The sequence below is a fragment of the Notolabrus celidotus genome, chromosome 13 (genome assembly GCF_009762535.1).
Source record: "Notolabrus celidotus isolate fNotCel1 chromosome 13, fNotCel1.pri, whole genome shotgun sequence".
Lineage (NCBI taxonomy): Eukaryota > Metazoa > Chordata > Actinopteri > Labriformes > Labridae > Notolabrus > Notolabrus celidotus.
In genome coordinates, this window is record NC_048284.1 from 24684486 (window position 1) to 24709615 (window position 25130).

At 40.4% G+C, this 25130-nt stretch overlaps 1 protein-coding gene across 1 annotated transcript in view; it reads left to right on the plus strand.

Moving 5' to 3' along the window:
- Positions 1 to 25130, plus strand: part of phip (pleckstrin homology domain interacting protein) — a 48158-nt gene that overhangs the window by 1932 nt on the left and 21096 nt on the right. The window contains 14 exon segments of the mRNA XM_034699751.1: positions 1809 to 1959; positions 2219 to 2317; positions 2643 to 2803; positions 9741 to 9962; positions 10981 to 11081; positions 11513 to 11583; positions 11991 to 12091; positions 13954 to 13994; positions 14518 to 14616; positions 15476 to 15632; positions 16920 to 17054; positions 22606 to 22734; positions 23269 to 23494; positions 24092 to 24238. Of these exon segments, the coding sequence (XP_034555642.1) occupies positions 1809 to 1959; positions 2219 to 2317; positions 2643 to 2803; positions 9741 to 9962; positions 10981 to 11081; positions 11513 to 11583; positions 11991 to 12091; positions 13954 to 13994; positions 14518 to 14616; positions 15476 to 15632; positions 16920 to 17054; positions 22606 to 22734; positions 23269 to 23494; positions 24092 to 24238 (1840 nt within the window).

Sequence of the window (25130 nt, forward strand, 5' to 3'; positions counted from 1 at the left end):
GGATGACATGTTTTTAAGCAGTGTAGTGTAGGATGATGTCTGGCACAGGAACAAGAGGGGGGTTGGGTGACAATAAGAAATCAACGTGGACTTTATTATATTGTAATAATTAACGATATTAATTATGGCTAATTAAGGCGGATTAATTAGATATCTAATTATTGTTATTTTGTATGGGGTATGGACAGGAACACAGCTTACAAAAAAGAACTGAACATTTAAATGTAAATAGCTGCTTGTTTCTATTCTGACCATATTCACACCAGCTTATTGTTTTAATATTACCATTAAATATTAAGTGGTTTCCACTTATGTCTGTGTATTTAAAAGAAAGGCGTATAGCATGTTGATAAGTGATATTGATTTTTGCACGGTGTGTTGAAATGGAAGGTGATGTTTGCAGAGAGATTGCAGGTGTGTGTGTGTTTAGGTGCCATGTGCTTTCTAATACTGCTGCTGTTACATGGGGAGTGATATCCATTACCCTTCTGAAGCAAGTAAAATGGAGCAAATTGTTGTTACACATCACTCTGTTTATGTGTGTGCGTGTAAGTCTGGGCTTTGTGTGCTCCTGAGAGGAGCCTGTGCACTGATATGTGCTTAGAAACACTGATCACGTCTCTGAACCTGCAAGGATGTTGAAAGCAATTAAGGGGTCATTAATTGTGTGTGTGTGTGTGTGTGTGTGTGTGTGTGTGTGTGTGTGTGTGTGTGTGTGTGTGTGTGAGACAGAGAAGTCTTGCCGTCAGTGTTCAGATATAGCCATTGAATTAATGTGTGTGGGAGTGGATTAATTGTGTAGTCTCAGGCTTTTTGACCCCTCTCAGATATTTAAATCAGAATCATCTGATTATCTCATGTCATGTTTTTAAATGAAGATACCAGAATTATTCAATCCTGGCATAAACATAGAGCAGATTTTTCATCCTGTGAGTATCACTGCTGTCGATCAGGTGTGTGTTACTATGGAGTGAAAGGCCTCATGTGTCCGTGAAGTCAGACACACACTGTGTTTACAACAGCCTGGCTTATATACGGTCTTCTTCCTTGCTTGCGTAGGGTGCCACACCCCCTTCTCTGCTGCTTTACTACGCAGCATGTGAGCTGGATCCATAATCACGTCAAAGACAGAGACAAACATTTTACAAAACCAAAGGATTTTTTTTGCATAAACTATGTTATGCATTTTATGTAATAACTGATAATACATAATTAATAATCCATGATTTTGTCAGAGTGCTTGCGTTGTGTTTGAGATAATTAATTTAGCTTTGTCCAAGCGCAAATAACATGAAATAAAAAAGAGGGGTTTCTCTTTCATTTTTCCCCCCAGTGACCTTACTCAGTTTATTATTATTTCCTGAAACCTTTTGAAATCATTTGATTCAGCTTTTCAAAATGCACCTTAATGTTAGAAATTCACAACAAACCAACATCATTTCAGAAAGTGACCTTGTCATCTGCTTTTTCCTCATTCTGCAGGAGATGTTTTTGTTTGTGTTTGTTCATACTGAAGTGGTTCAAACTAAATGGACTGGAGACAAATAATACACATTTTTGTCTGCTTGCTGAATTTGCCTGTGAATGCTGATTTTTTTCTGTAAAAAAAATGTTTAGCCAAAGAAAATATTGTTAGTTGTATTTTTATGTTGTAATGTGGTAAAGCATTGTTTTTAGGGGAAAGGTTTCATATTCTGAGGGCACTGCTACCATGTCCTGAATTATCAGTGAGTCTTTGAAATACGTACAGTAAAAGCTGAGTAAAATAAATATGTGTATGTGTGTGTTTGTGTGTCTGTGTGTTATAGGTGAAGCTATATCGACATATCAGTGCAGACCACCTGCTGCAGGTCTGCTCCAGAGTGTGTCCACTGTTGGAGGGGGAGGTCCCCGCCAGCGTGCCTGGACTCACAAGCCTGCTGGGCGCCGGCAGGCAGAATCTCCTGCGCACCGCCAAGAGTGAGACGATACATTACATTTACACATGAGCTACTTTAATGTGAACGTGTGCATGCAAGTCTGAGGCAATTTCTTCATTTCATCTCTGCATGGGTTGGTTAAAAACCTTAATCTTCACCTCGTTCTCTCTTGCTTGTATGCAAATGTAAGTGTGTGCATTAAGAACAGCTCACACAGATGAGCAGGGAGACAAACTGTATGATGTGTGTGTTTGTGTGTGTGTGTGTTTAAGCCTTGGGTCTCTGTTCACTTTTTCCAGGTTGCAAGCATGTTGTGTGGAAGGGTTCGGCGCTGGCTGCGCTGCACTGCGGGCGTCCACCAGAGCCGCCAATTATCTACGGGAGCCCACCGAATATTGGTAAAAAAAACAAAATACACTGAATTTGTGAAAAAAAAAACAAAACACTCCACTATTTTTAGTCTTTGTTTGTGTCTTTGTTATTCAGAGTGTGAGTCAGATATTTTACTGTATTCTTGCTTGTCAAGGTCTTCACTCTTAGCAGCATTTGCTATGACTGTATTATTAACTTCCTTCAGAATCAGTGTTTTTTGCACAGGGCATTAACACTGTTACCATCTAAAAAGTATTTTTATGGAACAAGTAAGATGTCATTCATTGCTGCTGTTTTATTCCACCCACAATAACGTCCTCCTCAATGTTTGTGATGTCTCTTTCCACCTAGTGGAGACAAACTTCGGCCGCCGGCTGAATGGCTCCTACCGTCTGCGACAACTGGTGCCCACGGCTGTGTACCTCCACATGAAGATGCACAAGCGGATCCTGGGACACCTGTCATCTGTGTACTGTGTCACCTTTGACAGGACAGGGCGACGCATCTTCACGGTAAGGCTGCTGTGTGTGCTGCATACATGCTTGTTGTCTTCCTCTGGGGTATGTGTCTCTGCTTGTGATTCTTTAATGAGATGTTTGAGGTGATTTTAGAGGCTTTGTTGTGCTGTTGTAGTTTCCTTGTTTATATGAAGGGTCACCCACTGTATTCTGTGTTAGATTGTTGGAAGCTTTTGTTTTGCTTACCAAGATAACCAAGCCTCTGTTAACCCTGATGCTGCTGTTCTGGTTGGGTATAATTACTGTTTACCTTACTGTTCGATGCTTTTACTGAGTGACTCACAGTTTGAGCTGAATCCATCCTGCAGGGGAGCAGAATGACACATCTTTAGCACAGCTATTCTACTTTTAAAGAAGTATTCACATGGTCTCTTTTAGAGCTGTGCACATCCTCAAATGCTGTCAGTGGAATTTAACTTGAAAGGCCTTTATGAAATCTCCAAAATGAGTTCCTTTCTTCCCTCACCAAACTCTCATCAGCTACATGAGTCTCATGGTTCACCTTAAAGATGACTATTAACCAGGTTCTCCCATAAGCCCCTGCTGTCATCAGTACAGGAAAATATTTTCAGCTGATTATTGTAACAGTGTTTCAACCATAGACTGTATAAATAATGGACTTGTATCCGTGATGTCACCCATCTGTTGCTGAGCGCTGTTTTGAAGCCAATCGATGGCGGCAGCCATATTGGAAATGTGGTACTCAACCAAGCAGAGTGTGAAGTAAAGAGGCGGAGTTTGAGCCTCCTAGCCAACAGCTATGTGTTCCCGTCTGGGAGTCAAGTCAGTCATGTCCTTATTTGGGCAAAAACTCGTAATCTTAATATCTTCTGAACCTTCACTTTAGAAAAAAATTCACCCCCCGTACAGTGTGTGCCGATAGAGAAATTAGCTACGTAGAGCCAAGCCATTTTTTGAACCAGGCTGTAAACATGTTTATTAATGCGGCAAATATCATCTTTTCCCATTCATGTCTATGTGGTTTCTGGTGTTTCTGCAGCCAGCCTCAAGCGGATTCTCGATGAATTGCAGTTTATAATACTTCCGTATGGGCTTCATAGTTTGAGACCAAAGGTTGCTGCTAGGTTTCAAGACACGCCAGTGTCTAATAAAGCTATTACATGATAGAAGATGAAGGATTTTAGTCATCAGTCCTTTGGATCGTAAGTTAATGGACATATAGATATGTACCTCACTGTCGCATGCCAAATACAACAAAGTTAAGCACGTCAGCAATGCTCTAGCAGCATGAAAAATGTGTGTGAAAAAATCAATCATTAATTCATCAGTCTTAATTTGTGTAGTGCCAAATCACAACACACGTTATCTCAAGACTCTTTTACAAATGTAGCAGGTCAAATCATTAACAAAGATCCAACATCAAGACAGGATAAGATCAGGTCCCATCTTACAGACAGGACTCAGTCTGATCTCATCTTAATCCAACATGAGCGGAGCACTTTGCAGCATTTAGCAAGTTACAGCAGCAAGGACAAACTTTCTTTTAGCAGGCAGAAACCTCCAGCAGGACCAGACTCATGTTAGATAGACATCTGCTGAGACCGAGTTGGGACCGGGAAAAAATACATTCTAAGCTGCTGAAATTCAAAAAGTAAAAATATAGCTTTAAAATGAAACAGAATAAAAATGTAATAAAGTAGTAATAGATAAGTATTGACAATGATAAATGTAGTCATAGTGATATGGTCCCATAAAGTGCAATGATATTGATAGTTGTTGCACATGCCACAATATTGAACTTAAGCTCAAAGATCAACGAGTTCAGAAAACTCCACAGTGATGGTGAGAAGCTGCATTCAGCCTGCTGGCCTTTGTGAGTGTGCTTCTCAGCAGCCTGAAGGAAAGGTGGAGCACAGGTGGTGCACTGGTTGTGTGGGATCTTCTCTGATGCTGGAGGCTCATTCCTGGAGACAGCTGGAGTAGATGTCTCCTATGTTGGAGAGCCAGCGATCCACTGGGCTGTCGTCACTCACCACTCACTGCAGGTAGTGCGGTGATAAACGTTGATCAAAAGTCTGTTATGGATTTCATGGCACATCAGGGTTCAGAGATTAAAGAGGTGCTGCTGGGCTATTTTGACCGGGAATGAGGTATTCAGGCTCCAGGTCAGGTCCTCAGATGCATGAACTCTTAGGCCACATTTGTGCGACTGAAAATGTCATATGTCAGTGCAGCCTGCCCCTGAAAGTTTCCAAAGTCCCCCACAGAGTGAAGTTCTCCCTTTCAGCGGGTGAGGGAAATGACATCAGAAGTACGCTGCTGCAGTCATTGTGCAATGTTTACAAGATATCCGACATAGAGAGCCCGACATTATGATGACAGATTTGGACTTCATGTCAATGCAGGATGACACATTCACGGTCTAAATGAAGGAGTGGAAAAGAACATGCTGGTGAGAAGAAATATAAGAAGCAGTTTCACTTTGTGCACCAATCAGGTGTGTGGTATAAACATCAGCACCGTTTGCTCATGGTGAACTTTGTGTAGGTTACCTGCTGCATTCACACATCAGAGTTTTTTGCATGTTTGAACACAGATAGAACAAGGGAACAAGCAGTGGTGGACAAAGTACACAGCTTCATTACTTAAGTCAAAGTATAGATACTCCAGGTCAAATATTACTCCAATACATGTGAAAGTTGCTCTGTCAAATTATTACTGGAGTTAAAGTACTGGAGTACATGCTTTTAAAAATACTTAAGTATTCAAAGTACTTCTTAAAAAAGCTCAAAACGTTGTATTTTCACAATCCATAAGTGCAGTCAAGAGTACATAGGAATACATTTGCTTACATTATGATTATTTAGAAACCATGACTTGAAATCTCTAAAAAGTATACCATGGAATTAAAACAGAAACTAAGTTACTGCAAGCACAGACAACTTAGTTTGAAATGTTCATCTGGAATGAAACAAATGTGACGTAGCTCAACACGCTTTCTCAGGTTGGAGAGTGAATGTTTGTATGTTTGGGCAGAGTGGGAAACAGGGAGAACATTTAGAACGATATGTATCATTCTTCATTTCAAAAACCTCTAACACGGGCTGAAAGTATGGACATGGGTACTCAGGTGGAGAATTATAGCCATCATTACCACCTCTAAATGAACTGCCTGATCTGAGTGAAATTTGCTCTATGTTTGCTCCACGTTCAACAATGGAGATGCACGATGTACAGGTACGGCTAAACCACTGAGACAAACAGAACTACACAAACACATTTTACTGTCTTTGGGGTCAGATTTCAGAAAAGAGAAAGACATTCATGAGCTGACTTCAAAGCAAAAGTAGAGAGTAACTAGAGCACTGATAGAAATGTAGTGGAGTCAAAAGTACAATAATTATCCTTGAATGTAGTGGAGTAAAAGTGATAAGTTCCCCCCAAAAATAATACTCAAGTAAAGTACAGATACTCAAAAAAAGTACTTAAGTACAGTACTCAAGTAAATTTACTTTGTTACTGTCCACCACTGAATACAGATAGAACAAGGGAACAAGCTAATGTGAAGTTATGGCAGCTCTGCTTGTAAGATCCAAACCCCTGCAGAAAAGCAGCAGAGAAACCCAGATCTATCAACCCGAGACTGTATTTTTTCAGTGTTTTTACTGGTTTGGTCCTATTAAAAGAGAGGGAGACTTTGCAGCTTGGCTTGGACATCCTGTGTTAGAAAAGGGTGCCAAAGAAAAAACTGTTCCTTGATGTGAAACTACTTTATTTGGTGTTTAAAGGGTGATGTAGATTTGTAGAGAAGCAGACCTCTGGATCATTTGGCTCGGGTTAAACCATGTAAGCAGTAAAAGGTCGTTTTGAGTCTCTTCTTTCATCATTACTCTGTGTATACAATAAGGCATCAACTCACAAAGAGAAGTGATCATGCTTTTAAGAAGCAGCCCCAGAAACTTCAACAAAAGGACGTTGACCTTTGCCCTCTGGATGCCCCCTTGCATAAACGTGCTGTGCTATTTTCTGTTCCCGCACGCTCGTGTCAGAGACACAGCACGAAGTGAAGTGGTAAATATTGACGCAACAATAAGATAATGTTGATTCAATGTCGTCGTCCTTCTGTTTGGATCCTCCAGTCAAACACTGCCTGCTGCTATACACCATTTTCAGCTTTCACTTCTTAAATCTCTAAAAATGGCTGTCTGCTGAGAGAGGGGGAGGGAGGGAGGGAGGGAGGGAGGGGAGTTAGATTGACTCTCTCTCTCTCTCTCTCTTTCCCTGTTATCTCTCTTTCCACCGTTCTTACACACTTGCTCTTTCTCTCTCTTTTTATTCCCCCCTCCTCTTTCCCCTCATCCCGTGCTGCCCCTCCTTTGTTCCTCTCCTCTCGTCTCTCCCCTTCTTCTTGCGATTTCACATCATAACTGGAGAAAATGTTTCCTCTGAGGCACTGGCTAAGTGCCAAAATTAAAATTCGTTCTTGGTCTCTCTCTCTCTCTCTCTCTCTCTCTCCCTCCTTCTCTCTTTTTTTCTCTCCCTGTTCATGTTTTTTTTTTCTCTCTCTCTCTTGCTGTCTCCTTTCATCACAAGATCATTTTTATTTATATATATATGTGTATTTTTGGAACCCTTCCGTCTTTCTTACTCAGACTTTGCTGCAGTGTGGGGCAGATTGATTGTAAATTGATACTTTTATTTAGCCTTTACATTCACTGTGATCATTTGTGATCAATGAACAGAGTGCTTGTAATTGTGTTCAACCAATAACTGGCATACAGCCATATTGATTTGTATGATAAAGCTTTAGAAACTCATTATCACGGCCACTGGAAGAGGCAACTCGGACGAGCTTTGTATGTGTTATTTGTCCCGGGTATGCAAACATAACCTCACATGTACAGCACTGAGAAAAGTTTGCGTAAAGTCTCTCCACACCTCTGTAATATGTCTCTCTTTCTGGGTCTCTCTTTTTTCCATTTTGTCCTTGAGCGCTCTCTAAATCACAGAGGGGACGTTGGCTGTTTTGATCAGACGGCACGGAACTGTTGCTCCAGTCTGAGTCTGTTCTGCCCGTGATGGAGTGGCTGATTATGATTTATTCAAAGGAGGGGGGTGATGTTCTGTTTTCATCTCACATTTCCTCCAAAATCTCTGCTGATACTGATAGCATGGCCTGTTTTATAAAACAATGTGCTCTGACAAAAGGACGGACGTTATTATGAATATCTTGAAACAGATCCGTCTTTTTGATTTGAAACTTGATCATTATGTTCCAAAATCACTCACTCAGTTTCTAAAATGACATTAGCACGTCCTCTAAAACCCTCCCTGTGTACGTGTCTTTGTGTATTTCTGCCGCTTGATTATTTCCAGCTTGCTAAAACACAAACTAATTTCCCTTTTAAAATAATTTCACACTGCGTTTTCCATCCTCACACTGGTTCCCTGATGGTTTCAAAATTATTTTGACATAATCAGTAATCAAGGCACAGAAGGGTCTGGCACCACGTTAGATCACAAACTCTTCCACCCCTTCCACACTGGATCACAGCCAAAAATATGAACCCAGTCCCCAAAGGCTGCTTTTCTTCAGTAAGGTCTTAAAAGTGCGTTTTAATTCTGACTCAAAACAGCAGAGGAAGCCACCGCTGGGCCTCAAAGCTCAGGATAGTCCTGACCTCATGGACTATTTATGGTTCTGACTATAATCCTCTGTGTTCCTTACTTTGATTGCATCACTTTGTTCTTTTTATTGATAAATACACTGCGAAGGCCCGATTCCAACCACCACCCTGACAAAGCACAAGAGGGTTCAGGACTGTCCCACTGTCAGATCAATACTCTGATCTGGACTGGCAATGCCGGATTGTGCCTTTTCTGCAGCACTTTTTCAGGGCGCTTTCCCAGAGTTCATAGTAATTTGGTGGCCATACTGCTATCTATCAAGTGTTAAAACTAGGGGTGCATGATATTGGTTTTTTTGCACATCTAATTGCAGAGATCATCAATTCTCTTCTGTATTGGAATTAGCGTACAGTATTATGGTGATACATTTGTTATGTAATGTTCATTTCTTGTGCAAAATGAGAAAAATACATAATACTCCAAACTGCATATTTATTTATTTATTTATGACAATTGCTTTCAAACAAAATTCATACAAAAAGAAACATCCTACTTAAAACTTGGATGATGCTCTCCCTGAGACAATCATAACAAAACCCACAACCAGGGCAAATTTGGCCAATTTCCCATTTGACATAGTAAGTAAACCTAACCTCTGTTCACAGGGAACATGTGAAAAGTGCAACTGTACAGCAATTAAAACCAAATTAAATAAAATGGTTTACTCTTTGACAGTAAATGTGTCTAAATTAGTCAGCTATTTTCTTATCTTCATGGTATGTCTGTGTAACGTGATAGTGGCTCCCAGTCCTTTTTTTTTACAGCCATTTGGAGCCCTGTGGTTTCACACTTTCACACACTGTATGCCGGGGTCAGTCAGGTCTTCGAGGGTTTAGAGTTCAGGGTGAAGAATGGGATTGAGCCTGAGAGGGCTCCTCTGGCTTAAATAACCCGATACAGGTCCATGTGAAATCCTTGCGAAGCCGCAGTGCTTGGTAGAGTTTCTCCACAGTTTGAGATAAATCCATCGTCTGTTGTACTTCAGCTGCAGCCAGCAGTCCTCACAGAGCAGGCCAGTCTGCCTCACAGTGAGGTGAATGACCTCTGTTTTGACCTCACAGGGCAATGAGTCAATGTGTTTGTTTTGCTTGCCTTTAAATGACACACTGACTTTCAGTATGCTGCTTACCTGCACCTGATCATTCTGAATCAATACATTGAAAGCTTTTCCTCTGATGAAGGTTGAGTGCCTTGAACTGCGTGACACTCTATCTCACCTCACCTTCTACTTGTGCTCTACCTTTTCCAACCTGCTGATTGTGGTGCTTCCCTTCTCTCCCAGGGCTCAGACGACTGCCTCGTAAAGATCTGGGGTACGGATGACGGGCGTCTTCTTGCGACCCTGCGTGGCCATGCTGCTGAGATATCAGACATGGCTGTCAGCTACGAGAACACCATGATCGCTGCCGGCTCCTGTGACAAAACTATCAGAGTGTGGTGCTTACAGACTTGTGCTCCGTTGGCCGTTCTGGAGGGACACGCTGCCTCGATCACATCGCTGCAGGTACAATGTTCTGCCTGCATGTTTCTATTTGTGTGGGTGGTTAATTCAGAACAAGGATTGTAAGCTAAAAACACTGATGTTAATTCTTGCAACATGACTGTATGTATGTAGAGTGTGTTTCTGCATCAGTAACAGCACAATGTAGCTACTGGACAGTTTAATCAAGTCCTGTTAGGCCTGAGCTGCAGTCTAGCTGATGTTTCTGGTCTGCACATTACATTTTTTATTCATCTGGTGCTTCTAAATATGCTGGATTCTGTTTAACTGTATTCCTAGTTAATTTCAAAAGCCACCCAAACAAAATTCAGACAATATGAAACTACTACATTAAGCAGATGGGGCGAAGAAGATGAAAAATAGATTACATAACAGGCTGATTAGACTATGTTGTGAAGTTCTTGTTTCAGTTTCACAAGCAGAATCCGATCATGCCTGCTGTTTAAGGATAAGACAGGCTTGATCCTGTGTCTTTGTCATGAAATCTAATGGAAATACAAAAACCACCCTCATTACCCCGTCTGTGGCATTCAGCCTCCAGCTGTTTGTTCCCTCTGAAGACATGAAACTTGAGAGGCATTTCCTGAAACAGCTGGGCATTGTAGTTTCCAGACAATGTTAGTCATCTAAAAATAAATAGTGCGCATTTATTAAAGACTTCATATTGTCACAAATTGATCCACTTCTAAGGGTATTTATGGCAGGAGGTAGGAGTGAAGCAGGATTTGAACAGAGGAAAATAAATGTCCATGTTCACAGTAATGAAGAAACATGCAATGCAGACTGTCAGAGAGGCTCATTTCTGGGATTGAACAGTTTTAGATTTCAGTGGAGGCGGATGAGTAAGATATTTCAGGCTTGGCTCAACAGTTCAAACATTTTAATAAGTCTTTGTTGGTTTCGTTTTTTCCATATGTTACAAACAAGAAAAGTAATTGTCCATTCTTACCAGCTCTTGTGTCAGCAGCATGTTTCGACTGTCTTAAACTTGGCTATAACCTCTAATTGGTTGTGTTCACAGTTTTCTCCCCTCTGCTGCGGCTCAAAGCGCTACCTGTCCTCCACCGGAGCTGACGGCACCATCTGCTTCTGGCAGTGGGACGCACGCACGCTCAAGTTTGGGTGAGAAACACAAACACTTTACACAACATAGAACACACGGTCTCACCTGTACAAGTGCTGCTCACACCTTGTGCTTTGACATATTGTTAAGATATCTTTTTTTAGTCATGGCTGTGATATTTTTGTGTAATAGCATACATCAGAATTAATGATAGCTTTATTTTCTTTTATGATTATACTTAACTTGTGCACCATGCACCATGTGTCTCTTTTTTGTAGCTATCGTTCATTTCAGTCTCTAGATTTTGGATTTGGGAGCATTTTCTGGTGCTTTCTAGATGTTTATTTCCCAGTTTTATATGTGCTGAATAAACTCCAAACACAGTGTTTTCAATGTGTAAAGGAAGCCAACTGCAATCTGTTCAACCGTTTCTATCAGAAACTGTGACCTATTAGTTCAGATTTTTTTTCCCCCTTCTGTGTGTGTTCAGTCAGAGGCCCAGTAAGTTCACAGAACGCTCCAGACCTGGTGTCCAGATGATCTGTTCCTCCTTCAGTGCAGGTGAGCTCAGCTAGCTTTCTATTTCCAGATTTACACATGATGTTCGAGATCACTGAAACACAAACCTCAACCCAGCTGGGAAAAAAGTTCACAATTACCCTAAATTAACTCGAGAGCAAGCACAGCAGACAGAAACACTCAAGTGGATCTGCTGCTGTTCAGTAAATGAGGGAGAAGTGTGCTTCACAGTCGTTGAGTGAATGTCTAATTCAGGCTGTAGTTGACCTTGAACATTTGACAACTCAAAAGTTGCCCAAAAGTTGCTCTCACTAATACAATTACACTGTTTTCACCACAGTTTGATTTTCACAGGTATATGGACTCAATTTACACTAATGCTGTGTAAAGAAGTGGAATATGTGACATCTGTATATCTGATGCTGTCTGTTTATTGTGTATGTGGCCAGGTGGGATGTTCCTTGCTACAGGAAGCACAGATCACATCATCAGAGTGTACTACTTTGGGTCAGGACAACCAGAGAAGATCTCTGAACTTGAGTCCCACACAGTGAGTCAACACTTAACCTGTATACACAGAACTGTACTGTCAGTTATTGTAACTCTAAGTATGTTTGGAAAAAAATAGCTTTCCTTTTTTTTCATTCATTCATATTCAGTTTATTTGCTAACTTAAGTGTTTGGCAACACAACATATATGATACACATGTTCTCAAATACTCACTATACTCTGTCCATGAACAAACAGGAGCAGGAAGAAGAAAAACTGAATTTAATCACAACAGTATTTACTACAGAACCAGATGGCTAACCTTTTGGTGATAACCTTTTCGTTTCAAACAGTAATACTACATACTGAAACAATCAAATACAGATTTATACAGTAGGTTAGGTTCATAGTTTCACATTTCTTAACCTTAAAACATTCTTTAAACTATAGAATATTTGAGTAGCATTTTATAGCATCATCCAGAGAATTCTACAGTTTAACTCCACAAACTATAACACATATTTGCTTTAATGTGGTACGTGCAGATGGAGTTTTGAATTTAAATTTTCATCTATGATCCTTCTCATGAGATCTACACATAACACAACTTCTGTAGATTTTCAGGTAATAATCTGTTTTTGGCATAAACCTAATACCTGCTGCCCTCTGGCCGGCGCTACAGGTCAAACAGCCATCACAACACTAAACACCCACAAACAGCTGACATAAACAATCCCCTCGTGCAATATTAATTCTGCGCAATAATATTCATGTCAAGTGCAATACCAGGAACTGTGAAAACTTGTCATATAATGTGCAATATGCTAAACCCAAATACCTCTTCTCCCCACCTGAGTGTATATGTTTGACATTTGTTTTATATTATAACTATATTCATATTGTCTTTTATAAATATTTTCTACCCGTTTTTATCGTATTTGTATTTATCATATGCACCTTCAGGAGCAGCGCTTCTAATTTCATTGTACACCTGACAATGACAAATAAAGGCTATTCTATTCTATTCTATAAACATAACTAATAACGTTTTCAAGTTAACTAGATCTTTACATTTCAACACATTAGATTAGATTAGATTAGATTAGATTAGATTCAATTAGATATACTTTATTGATTCCCCATTTCGGGAAATTATTTTTGTTCCAGCAGCTTCCAACACGGGACAGGGGGAGTACAACAATGTACTTACATAGTCAAATAAAATAGAATAGAAATGATAAAAAAGGTTAAATTAAATAATATAAAATATAGTAATGGGATGTTTACAATAACTATAGTTAATTGTAATAATAATAATAATAATAATGATAATAAAAGGCTTGGTAATAGTTATAGTAATATGCATGTTGCTCCATGCTTGAGAGCAATAAGTGAAATATGGAAGAAGAAATGAACAAGTGCAGAACAATAAGAGAAACAGAATCCGAACTGTCCTTGGCCTTCCCTAAAACACTTACACGCTTTTCTCTTTATAATCTATCTGCTGTTTTCAAGTCAGCTTTTCAGTTTACAAAGACTTACTTCCCCTTTTTACAAGTACTTGTACCCTTTCTCTTCTCTAATCATACTTAAGCTAAATGTTGTACCCACAGGAGTCAGCCATAGGTCTCTTAAAATTAAAGATTGACACCAAAGCTTTAAACTTTATCTCATGGACAGGAGTAGAAGGAAGTAGATTTGATGTGGTGTCGAGTAAACTTCTTCTACTAGAGAATGGGGGGAGATAAATTTGAGAGCTCTGTAAAAGCTAGCATGTGGAGCTTGGGTTAGACTCTTCAATGGTATTAAAGGACGATTGAATTGTCATACACGGTGAAATATGCCAAACAAAGAGCATTAGTCGGGGAATGTGTGTTATTATTGCCTCGTTTTCACTTTTCTCCTGTACTTCTCTCACCCAGGACAAAGTTGACAGCATCCAATTTTCACATTGCAGCGACAGGTAAGTTTGTGTGTGTGTGTGTATGTGTTTGTGTGAGTTACAAAGTAGGTGTAGTTAATGTTTGTGTGTTAGCAGTGCTGTTTGTTTTTATGGTACCTCTGGGTGTGACTTGATGGCGTCAGCAGAAACACTATCTTTACTTTCCATCAGATACATGCTCTCAAACACACCCTCTCACTCACACATAGACACACACACATCATACTCTGTATGGATGTTAAATTGTGTGTGTCTTTGCGGAGTTTGCAGAAAAACAGGCTCAGATGTAATTCCCCTGAGTTGCTGTAATCTCAGCAGTGAGGGAGGTAGAGTGTCTGTGCAGAGAGGAGTGGAGGGAAAGATGAAAAACAAAAAGAGGAGGGGCTGTGGTGACATATAATTAGTGTATCCTGATGTGTGAAGAGTAAAGTGTTTGATGGATTGCAGAAGAATGAAATAAAACCAAGTGTTTTATTTACAGTTTAGCTGCTGCATGAATCTGTGTACACAAACGTGTATGTGTGTGTGTGTGTGTTTCTTGCAGGTTTGTAAGCGGCAGCAGGGACGGTACAGCACGAATCTGGCAGCTGCAGCCTCAGGGCTGGAGGAGCATTCTGCTGGACATGCAGACCAAATTACCCGGGTATGTGTGCGTGTGTGTGTGTGTGTGTGTGCGTGTGCGTGCATGCGTGCGTGCGTGTTTGTTTGTGTGTGTCTGTTTGTGTGCGTGTGCATTGCTGTCAGAAATCTGGCTCCTCCACAAGCACTGCTGTACTCAGAGCTCACTCAGAGTCGTGGGCTATATAATGTTTGTCTAAATTTACAAAAATCAATCATATTGTCGACAAAAGTTTCAGACCTAGTGCTTGAACACCCTCCATTGAACACAACTGAACTGAAACGTTATTTCAGGAATAGTTCAAAGAGATTCATTGGCCTCTACAGTTGCAGCATGGTGCTTTAAAGCGTTTTTTTACTCAAAGCGAAGTGATACTGCTGCAAAATCTACAGAAAACTATCTATTAAGTCAAAGGGAAAACAACATTGTGACACCTGTGGCATAAAGTGTGACACAGTGATTGATTACCTGACTGCTCCCAGACAGAATACAGATTTACTGCAGGCAGCACGGCAGTGAATGAACGGAGATGACAGTGACATCCTATCAAAGTCTTTTTTGCCTGAATGGACACAACAAGCATTAAAAACACAGATTCAGACACAGATGATAATGTTGTTAACATACGTAACAGAAGCTGCAGTGTAGATGTTACTGCAATGAAAACAGCAGCACACTGGGATAAAGATCAATCTATTTAAATCTTCACATTATGACTGCACTGAAAGGAGGGATTAGGATCGACAGTATGGAGGTGATATAAAGTTCATTCTCTACTCATTCTCGGTAGTTTAAAAAAAGGACATTTTCTCTCTGCTCTGTTTTTGTGTGTTTCGATGTCTGGCTTGGTGACGTTTCTTTGCATTCGATATCTCTCCTTTAGAAAGTACAACCCTCCACCGCTGGAAGACAAAGTGACCAAGCTGAAGGTTACCATGGTAGCGTGGGATCGCCATGATGGCACGGTGATAACAGCGGCTAACAATCTGACGCTGAAGGTTTGGAACTCCACGACAGGAAACCTTGTCCACGTCCTCATGGTAAGAAAAACACAATCACACACAAACGCAGAAACAATTTGTTCAACGTAGAGGCTGGCTTTTGTTTAAGTTCAGACTTAGTCTGAGATTTTTTTAATTGTTTAGCTGATGACTTTCAGTTTATCTAATCAGAATTTACCCCTAATCTTAGGTAACATTTTGCTTCTGAGGGGATTTGTTTGGGAGTTGGGTAACACTCAGCTCTGGCCTCAAGGACCCCAGTTATCACGACATTTTAGCGCTCTGGTATTCATGAAATGATAGTATTTTGAAAAATGGAGACCACAGACAAACATGTAGATGTATGGGCGCCCTATTGGTTGGCACATCTATATACACGATCACCAGAAAAACACAATAGCATCAGAACTACTACTTCTTAAGTGTTTGTGGTTTGGAGTAAACATGCAGACGTCTTCTTTTACATGCTGATGTTTTTTGCACCTTTGTGGTCTGTGTATAACCCCCCCTCAAGCAATTCTTAGCGCCTACTCTTCACAGTCATCTTAAAAAACAGCACATTATAGTTTCCGTCTTCATTTAAGGTTTTTAAAACATACAACCAGGTCCAAATTAGTTGTTGATGTTTCTGCCAAATAGCTTGCCAGTTTTCTTTTTAACTGGCTATAAACTGCATAAATGCAAAATCATTAATAGCCAGTGATGAGATTAAAGTAAGAGCAGTTTCAAAAGTAGTCTTCTTTATTATAACTTCAGATGCTTCTTTCTCCATTTGATATAATGTCATACTCAGTGCCTCTGTGTTTTGGAACCAAAACTTGAGCTTTTCAGGCCACTAGATTTATCTTTGCAGCAGTACTTTATGGTCTTATCTAATTATATTGAATAAATCAGCAAATAAGTTATTTTTTATAGACTACGCCGTAGCTAATCATTCTGAATATTTCACATTTTTGATCAAGTGAACTTACTGTTACATGGCTCTGCAGATCTAAGCAGGGTGTCTCAGAAACTCCTCCTGCTGATGCGTTTAAGGACGTTTGATATTTTCTGAAAAAACATAGCTGGAAAAAACTCAGGAGAGAAAAAGAGGCATGCGTAAAAGATGAATGTTCCTTACATTTAAAAACTACTAATTTGACCACTACTACACTTTAAGTGCCTTGACTCACAGTTACAGTGATAATATGGTGCCTGAAGGGAGAATGTCTCTTTTGTTTATGTGCTAAAACACTGAAAACCACAGAGTAACACCATTAAGAAACCAAACACTGATGTTTTTTTTATTTCTTTGTGTCTTAATCTGAAAATTGTCTTTGATGACAGGGTCATGAAGATGAGGTGTTTGTTCTGGAGCCGCACCCCTTTGATCCGAGGATCCTCTTCTCAGCGGGGCATGATGGGAATTGCATTGTGTGGGACCTGGCCAGAGGAGTCAAGATCCGCTCCTATTTCAACATGGTGAGACACGCTCTGACACTCCTCTCTTTGGCTGGAATCAGACTGAATCTGAAAGTGGTCAGCTCTTCATATGTTTTCCCCTCATGTGACACAGATGTTTTTGTTTTTTTCTTGAGCCAATTCAGGAAATATAAACCTCAGAATTACATTTTTCTTCCTCCTCCTTATGCCCCAACTTTTTCTCCCACACACGTTTCCCTTTCACTTGTCTGTCTCACATTCCTCTCCTCCCTCCTGTTCGGTTCCCCCCTCCCTCTTTCCTTTCACTTTCTCTCCCTCTGCTTCCTTTGCTCTGTCAGCTCCACGTAGGCATTTATGCACTCTGTGTGGCCTCATGCGTGAGTCAAGGGAAGAGTTAAACAACGACACCACACTGACAGAGCACGCCACAGTCTGGATCCATCTAATGTTGTACTTCCTGCTTGTGTTGCCATGGTAACTAAGGGCAGTATTAATCACTGTGAGTCACGCAGCGAGCTGGTCAGTCAGACAGATCTCAGTGTTGATCAGAGTGGGTCAGTGGAAGGTGTTGTTTGGGAACAGAAAGTGTGTGATTGTGAAGTTGGTCTGAATATCAGTTTGTAGCTGAAAGTAAGTGAAGCCCTTTTTGCTCGTAACGGGCAGACAAAAGGACAAAAGTGACTACAGGAGATCAGCAGTGTGCTAAATTTTAGTGTTAATGTTAGAACTAGTAGGGTGGATTTGTAAAAGTCAGAGTCAGTAATGGAATCACACAGCTGGATCTGTCTAAAGGTTGATTATGTTGGTAAAGCATTTTGAGCTGAGGAGTAAAACACACGTCCTTCTGACCACTCTGTCTATTAAACCTACTGAGTCCATTCACTTTGTATAAAGATGGATATAAAGAGTCTGCACCTTCTCCCGTTGTACAAAAGGGAATCCAAAATACTCTGTGACGGACGCCGACATGTTGCACTGGTGACGTTTCTGGAGCCAGAGTCTGCTCTCTAGGGTTTGGCTGGTGGAGCATTTAATGACGCCCGGGCGCCTTGTATTCAAAACACAGAAGCAGAAAGTCCCTGCTATGTAAAGTTCAGTGACTCGTGTTTGTAATGTTTTCCTCTCACCGTTCCTCCTCTTCTCTGCTAATCTGATTCACAAAGCACTGCTGGAGCCACGTTTGTGAGCAGAGCTGTCAGTTCTGGTGTTAAACTTGTTTCTGCAGCATTGAATAACTCATCAAAACTAAACTTCTCTGAAAAATGAACACCGGGACATTAATTAACATGATAACAACTAACTTCAATGACACAACACATGTTTGAGAAAACATTGACTTGTATTTTGATTTCAAAGTTTGACTTATGTCCTATCTCTAAGCACTGAGGAGGCAGGCTTTATGACTTTTACTTTGGCCAGTCAGTGATGAGTAGAGATGTTCTGAAGCAACTAATTTCTTGTTTTTTTTTAACAGAAATTGAAATCTTGACTGTCTGACTAGTCTAAAGCTAAGAAAAAGCAGAAATGAAGTATAGTTTATTGAACACGGCTGTACACGGGATCACAGCATGGGGCAAACACTGTCAGATTGGTTCGCAGAGTGTGAATAGAGCTAGTAGAGCTAGCACCACCAGCCTTCAGTCCTCCTTACAGTGTAAAATCCACATGCCTGTGCTGGTTACCCATTGTACCAGTCGAGTGGTTATATGCTACTTTCACTAGACAGAGCCTACATACAATATAACGGCAGCGCATTACGAGACATCGTCTGTCATTGTTGTTTGCTTACATTTGGGTAGTAGAGCATTAAATCAGACATTAATAAGGTTGCAAAGGGTTGGAAAATTTCCGGTAAATTTCCAGAAAGTTTCTGGTAAATTTCCATGGGAAGTTAAGCTGGGGAATTTTGGAAACATTCTAAATTGGAATTTATAGGAATTAACTGGGAATTGAAGGTAATTTAATGGAAAGGTAACAATTTGAAGCATAAATATTTGTTTTGTTATAAGCAGACATCCATCCAAAATAATACAATTAAAACAGATTTATTTGTAAGTAGAACTTTATCAAATGTTAAATATTTTATTGAACAATCAATTCTTTCATTGAAGAACAAAAACATGAATGTTGACTTAAATATTACTCACCCCCCCCCGACCCAACCCATTCAAAAATTAACAAAAATGCAATCCCAACAAAGTCCCATTCAACATGCAAATAAAAAAGCATCTTCCCTCAAGCTTCCCAAGCCTAGCCTCTGCAGGATTCTAAAAATCATGTGTGCATGTGATGGAGGAATGCACAGTACATGTAGGGGGCGTGGTCTCAATAGCCCTGCAGTAAGCAATGTGCTTTGTGCACGTGATTGAGGAACAGCATAGATATTCAACTGTGCTTGCATGAAATCTGTTTGTTTTAGTCAGGATTATGCCTTAATATATTTTCACCAACTTTATTTAAGTTCCCTATTAAGAGCCAACCTTTGCAACCCTAGACATTAATCACAGCAACAGCAACCCCAGTGGTGGGTGCGGAGACACATTTGATCGGACCTACAATACTTCAAATATTAATAATTTAACTGACCAGAAGGTGAAAACATTTAATCATTTAGTCAACTTGACAGGGACATGAAGTTGGGCGCTCTAAAAGTTTTGGCATCACTTTTGGGGGGGCTGTCCTGTTGTCCATCTCTTTAGACAACATTAGCTGAGTAAGACTGAAGCTGCAAAACAACAGAGGGGATCATTTATAAAGAATGGACAGCGGCCGCTGATATCACGATACATCGTCCACAACTTGACAACATTATCTGCCCCATCTCATGGTTCTATCCCCAGAAGATACTGTGTTAATAATAAAACAGTAAAAACACACCCATGAAGTATTGCAGCGCTGTTTAGCTCTTGCTATGTGTCTGATTCTGAAGGAGAGCTGTCAGCACTTTCACTTACTGCTGCTGGAGCCTGGCTCACACGCTGACTGAGTTCATTTCAACCCCCAGTTTGACGATGATCTGGGAGGAGAGGGCACGGCTCTTCTTAAGTCTGCTGGGATGCCCAGACTGGACAGATGTAAAACCAGTCTTACCATCTGTAAGGCAGCTTCCTCCCTTTACTGAATTACAAAGTGCAGGTCTCCCTAACATTGTGTCACTCTCACCCTTGTCCTCTGTAATGGCTCCAAAAACATCAAAAGGAATATTAAAAAAGTTTGCCCTTATGTGCCAAGGTTCAGGCCTCCCTTAACATGATCGTAATTCTAATATCAAAATAAAACACACCTTAGTTTTTTAGGTCACAGAGGAAGAATCATTTCTATGATCACTGGAAAGTCTGGGAGTCACATCCTTTATAAACTCTGAGCTTCAGTTACCAGCAGCTCTCTGAAGATGCTCATTATTTTCTCAAACTGTGTGGGGCTTTTAGCGCTGGTGTCTGTGTATAGTACTCATAGTCATGTGCATCATTTTCAAAGAGAGTGGCCAACTGCGCTGAATGTACCTGCACTACCTCAGTTAAATGACTGCAAACAGCACCAGAGCACCAAAACGCTATTTATCTAGCGGTTCAGATTGGGGGACATTTCATCTTCTTGTGAAATACTGAGACACTTTTTCTCTCCGTTGTGCAGGTTTACTTTTAAGAAGGAGTAGGACTCTTTTTTATTCTATTCGTCGTTAGAAGTCGGCTCATGTGGATTTGAATTTCTGCTGCTGTTACTTTAGAATAAACTGTGCATCATGTAACTAAGTCAGCTATTTGTAATTCTGCAGGGTTTTGCAGCTTACATGCACTGTTCAATCTGAGCCTAAAGCTCTGTTTCATCAGTTCTGCTGCTGAAACATCTCTTCTTTCACTTAACTGTATGCATTTGTTCAGGGGCATGAGGGGAGCTTCCATTCACCGTCGAAAAAGAGCGATAGTGCAGCAGAAATAAACCTCTGTCTCTGACTTTGCACGTTTTACAATTTTTAAAGATGGTTTCATTAGGGTTTTGAATACACAGGAAATATTTTTTTGTACATAAAATAATGATGATATTAATAAAAACAACAACAATAATGACAATAATAATAATAATAACAATAATAATGACAATAATAATAACAAATGTGCAGTGGGTAGCGCTGTTGCCTCACAGCTAGAAGGTTCCTTGTTCGAATCCCTGGCCGGGCAGGTGCCTTTCTGTGTGGAGTTTACGTTCTCCCCGTGCATGCGTGGGTTCTCTCCTGGTACTCTGGCTTCCTCCCACAGTCCAAAAACATGCTCACCAGGTTGATTGATCACTCTAAATTGCCCGTAGGTGTGAGTGTGTGCGTGAATGGTAGTGTGTCTCTCTGTGTTAGCCCTGTGATAGTCTTGCGACCTGTCCAGGGGGTACCCTGCCTTCTGCCTGAAGCCAGCTGGGATAGGCTCCAGCACCCCCGTGACCCCTAATGGGATAAGCAGTCATGACAGTGGATGGATGGATAATAATGATACTCTCTATTTATATAGCACTTTTCAAAACAGGGTTACAAAATGCTTTCTACAAACAAGAAAGACACTAAAAGAGGCTAAAAAGAAATGTGAAGAAGACAAAAATAAAGGAAATAAAACAATGTTGGAGGAATAAAAACAACAAACGGTAAAAGATTAAAACATTCAAAAATCAAAGATCAGAAACATAAAATATAAAAAATATAATAATATAATATCCAAATATAAAATTCTGCCAGTGATATTTCCTAAAAAAGAATAAAAACCTTAACGTTTTTGTCCTTTTTCCTTTAATCCTGTGCCCCCTCACTAGATAAGAATCAGGTTTCCCATCTGTAAAGATGAAATGACTGAACTAAAATGAAAGTTTGATAAAGGAGCTTGTATCGCACTCTTTTCTCACACAACATCTGGATCCCTGCTTTATCTGCTAACACCACTATCCATCTGCAGCTGGCTGAAAACACACACACACACACCTCACCTGCATATTTTCCCTGGAGGAGAGGATGAATCAAAGTGCGTTGCTTTGACTTTATCCGGCTAACACTCTATGTGCTGTGAGAGTTAACTGCTTATGCAAAAGCTGTATTGTGTTTTACTAAATTAGAATCAAAGAGGCAAAACTCCTTTTTTTTTATCTTGTGATTTGATGGAGTTATTTTTAGAGTGAAGGAATACCCACAGAAGAAACTGAAGGCAGCAGCGTGCCGACGCTCTGAACAGTGAGGCTTTTGTCTCTTCAGTTTCCTGCTAATGATGTTTCAGTTTCTGCAGGTGGTGCTTTGTGTTGTTTCTCTTTCTGCCGCTCAAACTATGGATTTGTTTAACTGCTGTGGCTGGAAATGAGAAATGTTGCCTACAGTGGATTTCCCTAAAATGATACACAACACAACACACAATCATGTTTTTGCTGGCTGAATCAGACATGATTGCTGGCTGAATCAGACATGTGTTAATTTGATGTATTATCTAAACTTAATCTTGTCCTTCAATGCCTCTTACTGCCTTTCATGTGTTTGATGGATTACTTGTAGCCTCCTCTGTTAGTTTAAAAATATGATTTACAGCGTGCACTTCTTTCTCTCTTCTTCTTTCTCTGTGGGTAGATTGAGGGCCAGGGGCACGGTGCATTGTTTGACTGCAAATGTAGTCCAGATGGGCAGCACTTTGCAGCCACAGACTCTCATGGACACCTGCTCATCTTTGGTTTTGGCTCCAGCAGCAAGTACGACAAGGTAAGACAACATGCTCGTTTGAAATATTAATACACCAACCTTTGCAAGATGTTCAATTCCAGCAACTTCTGTCGCAGGTTAAATTGAAACTGTCATGTTTTGGCAGCCCGATGAAAAAAGTCACATTTGCCAGGATCAAGTGCACTTTGTGTCTAATTTAATGTCAGAAGCCAAAAATGAGGATATTTTTGACAGAATCCTAAACTTTGAGGAGAAGCAAGAGAGTGTTTTTTTTTCTTTCTTATTCTTAAAACAGAATCAAAAACCAAGTTGTCTATTTGGCATGCTGCTTTAAAGATTAAAGGCCCTGTGAGGAGTTTGAACTGGTTATAGAACAGGCTTAAACTAATAGTGATGCCTCTTAATGATCTACTAAAGCAAACAAGCAATGCATGAAGGAGACTTATTATTTCTATATAGTTATTTATAAGTCCCAAACTCCTGCTGATTAACTTCACACTGTCAGAAAGCACGACCCTCATTAAAAAGATGTTCATTTACTTTAAGATATTTTGTGTGTATCTTGTTCTTCAGATAGCGGACCAGATGTTCTTCCATACTGACTACCGGCCACTGATTCGAGACGCCAACAACTACGTGCTGGACGAGCAGACTCAGCAGGCGCCTCACCTCATGCCCCCTCCCTTCCTGGTGGATGTGGATGGGAACCCCCACCCGCCTCGATACCAGCGCTTGGTACCTGGCAGGGAGGGCTGCAGGGATGAGCAGCTGATCCCGCAGATGGGGGTCACCTCCTCAGGTACAGAAGCTCAGATCAGACCCTTTGGCAGTGTGTCTTCTCTTTGTGATATGAGGCTCTGAACTCAGATGCAGCTCTACTTTGCTTTTATGTGCCTGTCTGTGCACTTAAGATCAGATCTTTACCTGAGGGAGATGCTGTTGTTTTCTGTCTAATTACAGCTTGTCTGTCAGCTGATCAAAGACACTTCAGTCAAGCTAATCACACTGCTCTCCTTGCCTCACAAGAATATAATCTAAATGTGCTTAATGAGAGGCGTTTAGCTAAAACTACATCAGGAAAGGCAATTTAAAGCAGAATTAATACGGTGCGTTACGATCTTGGCAGGGATATAAACAGAAACAATCGTTAGTTACTGAAAAGGTGGTGATAAAAGAAGGGATTTCAGTGTGCCTCTGAATGCTCTTTTAAGGTGTTGTTAATAGAAAAGAGTAAACCTAACCTTGCCCTGCATCTCATTTTCAACAGAGTGCATGATTTTGAGAAAATATCTTGGTTTATTTTCTTTTAGCCTGAACTGTTTTTACCTCTGTTTAACTTTCAGTTTTTAAGTCACCCTCTCTTTATCTTTTTTGATCTATTTCTATTCTGTGCCAGGCCTGAACCAAGTGGTGAGTGAGCAGGCGGTGGACGGTTCAAGTCCTCTGGATACGATGATTCAGAGGCTGCAGCAGGAACAGGACCAAAGACTGGGGACGAATGAGAGCCCTGCTTCTGCGACTGCAAACACTCGATCCAGCAGAGGTAAGACAGGGTCATGACGGGGAGAACATACTGCTGAGTTATGTGGATCAAACACTGGGCCAGTAAAGGGTCTTTATTTACTTGTTGAACGTTTTGAACTTCTTTTTATTTAATTTGATCAGATTTGACTGTACAGTACAGCCAAATGCCCAGTAGCATAGCATGGTCACGTGTCTTTAAAGGGCAGTCTGTGAGTTTTGGCATCTGCACAGTGACCTTGTAAAGTTCCCATGTGCAGGAAGGGACAGTGTCCTTTGTCCAGTAATACAGAGAAAATGCATAAATAAACATTATCTTTATGAAAATGATAAAAATAGCTGCTGGTCAAAAAAAGAAAAGAAGAGGGAAAGGGAAACCTACCAAAGTAAGAACATTGACCTATACTATATGATCTTATTTGTCCTAATGATGTCAAACTTACTGAACATTCAGGTGCATCTATGTAGCAAAGCTACCTTTCTTCTGAAGTATGTGAAGTCAAGCTGAAAATAACTTGCTGATGCTGATTTAATCCAGATAGAACAATGTATTTATTTAATTAGGTATGTGAACAGTGCACCATGTATACATTATACTATATACGTTATACTAGCATTTACACTTTATTATTCAGAGTTACAATAATTACTTTCAAACATTAGGTTTGGAATAAGTGTTTTGTATAGTGGAATCATTTTTCATGGACTTTATCCGGTACTTGAAATATGTCACATGCAACTTTCAATTTTTCAACATGAGCATTTGGAGCAGCCCAGAGGAGAGAAAGAATAAAGCAGAGGTGCCGGTTTGGCCTAGTGGTTAAGTGTGCAGAGGCTTCACACCAAGTGGGGTTGGATTCCAATATGCGGGCTCTTACCTCATGTCATTCCCCACTCTCCTGTCCTATTTTCCT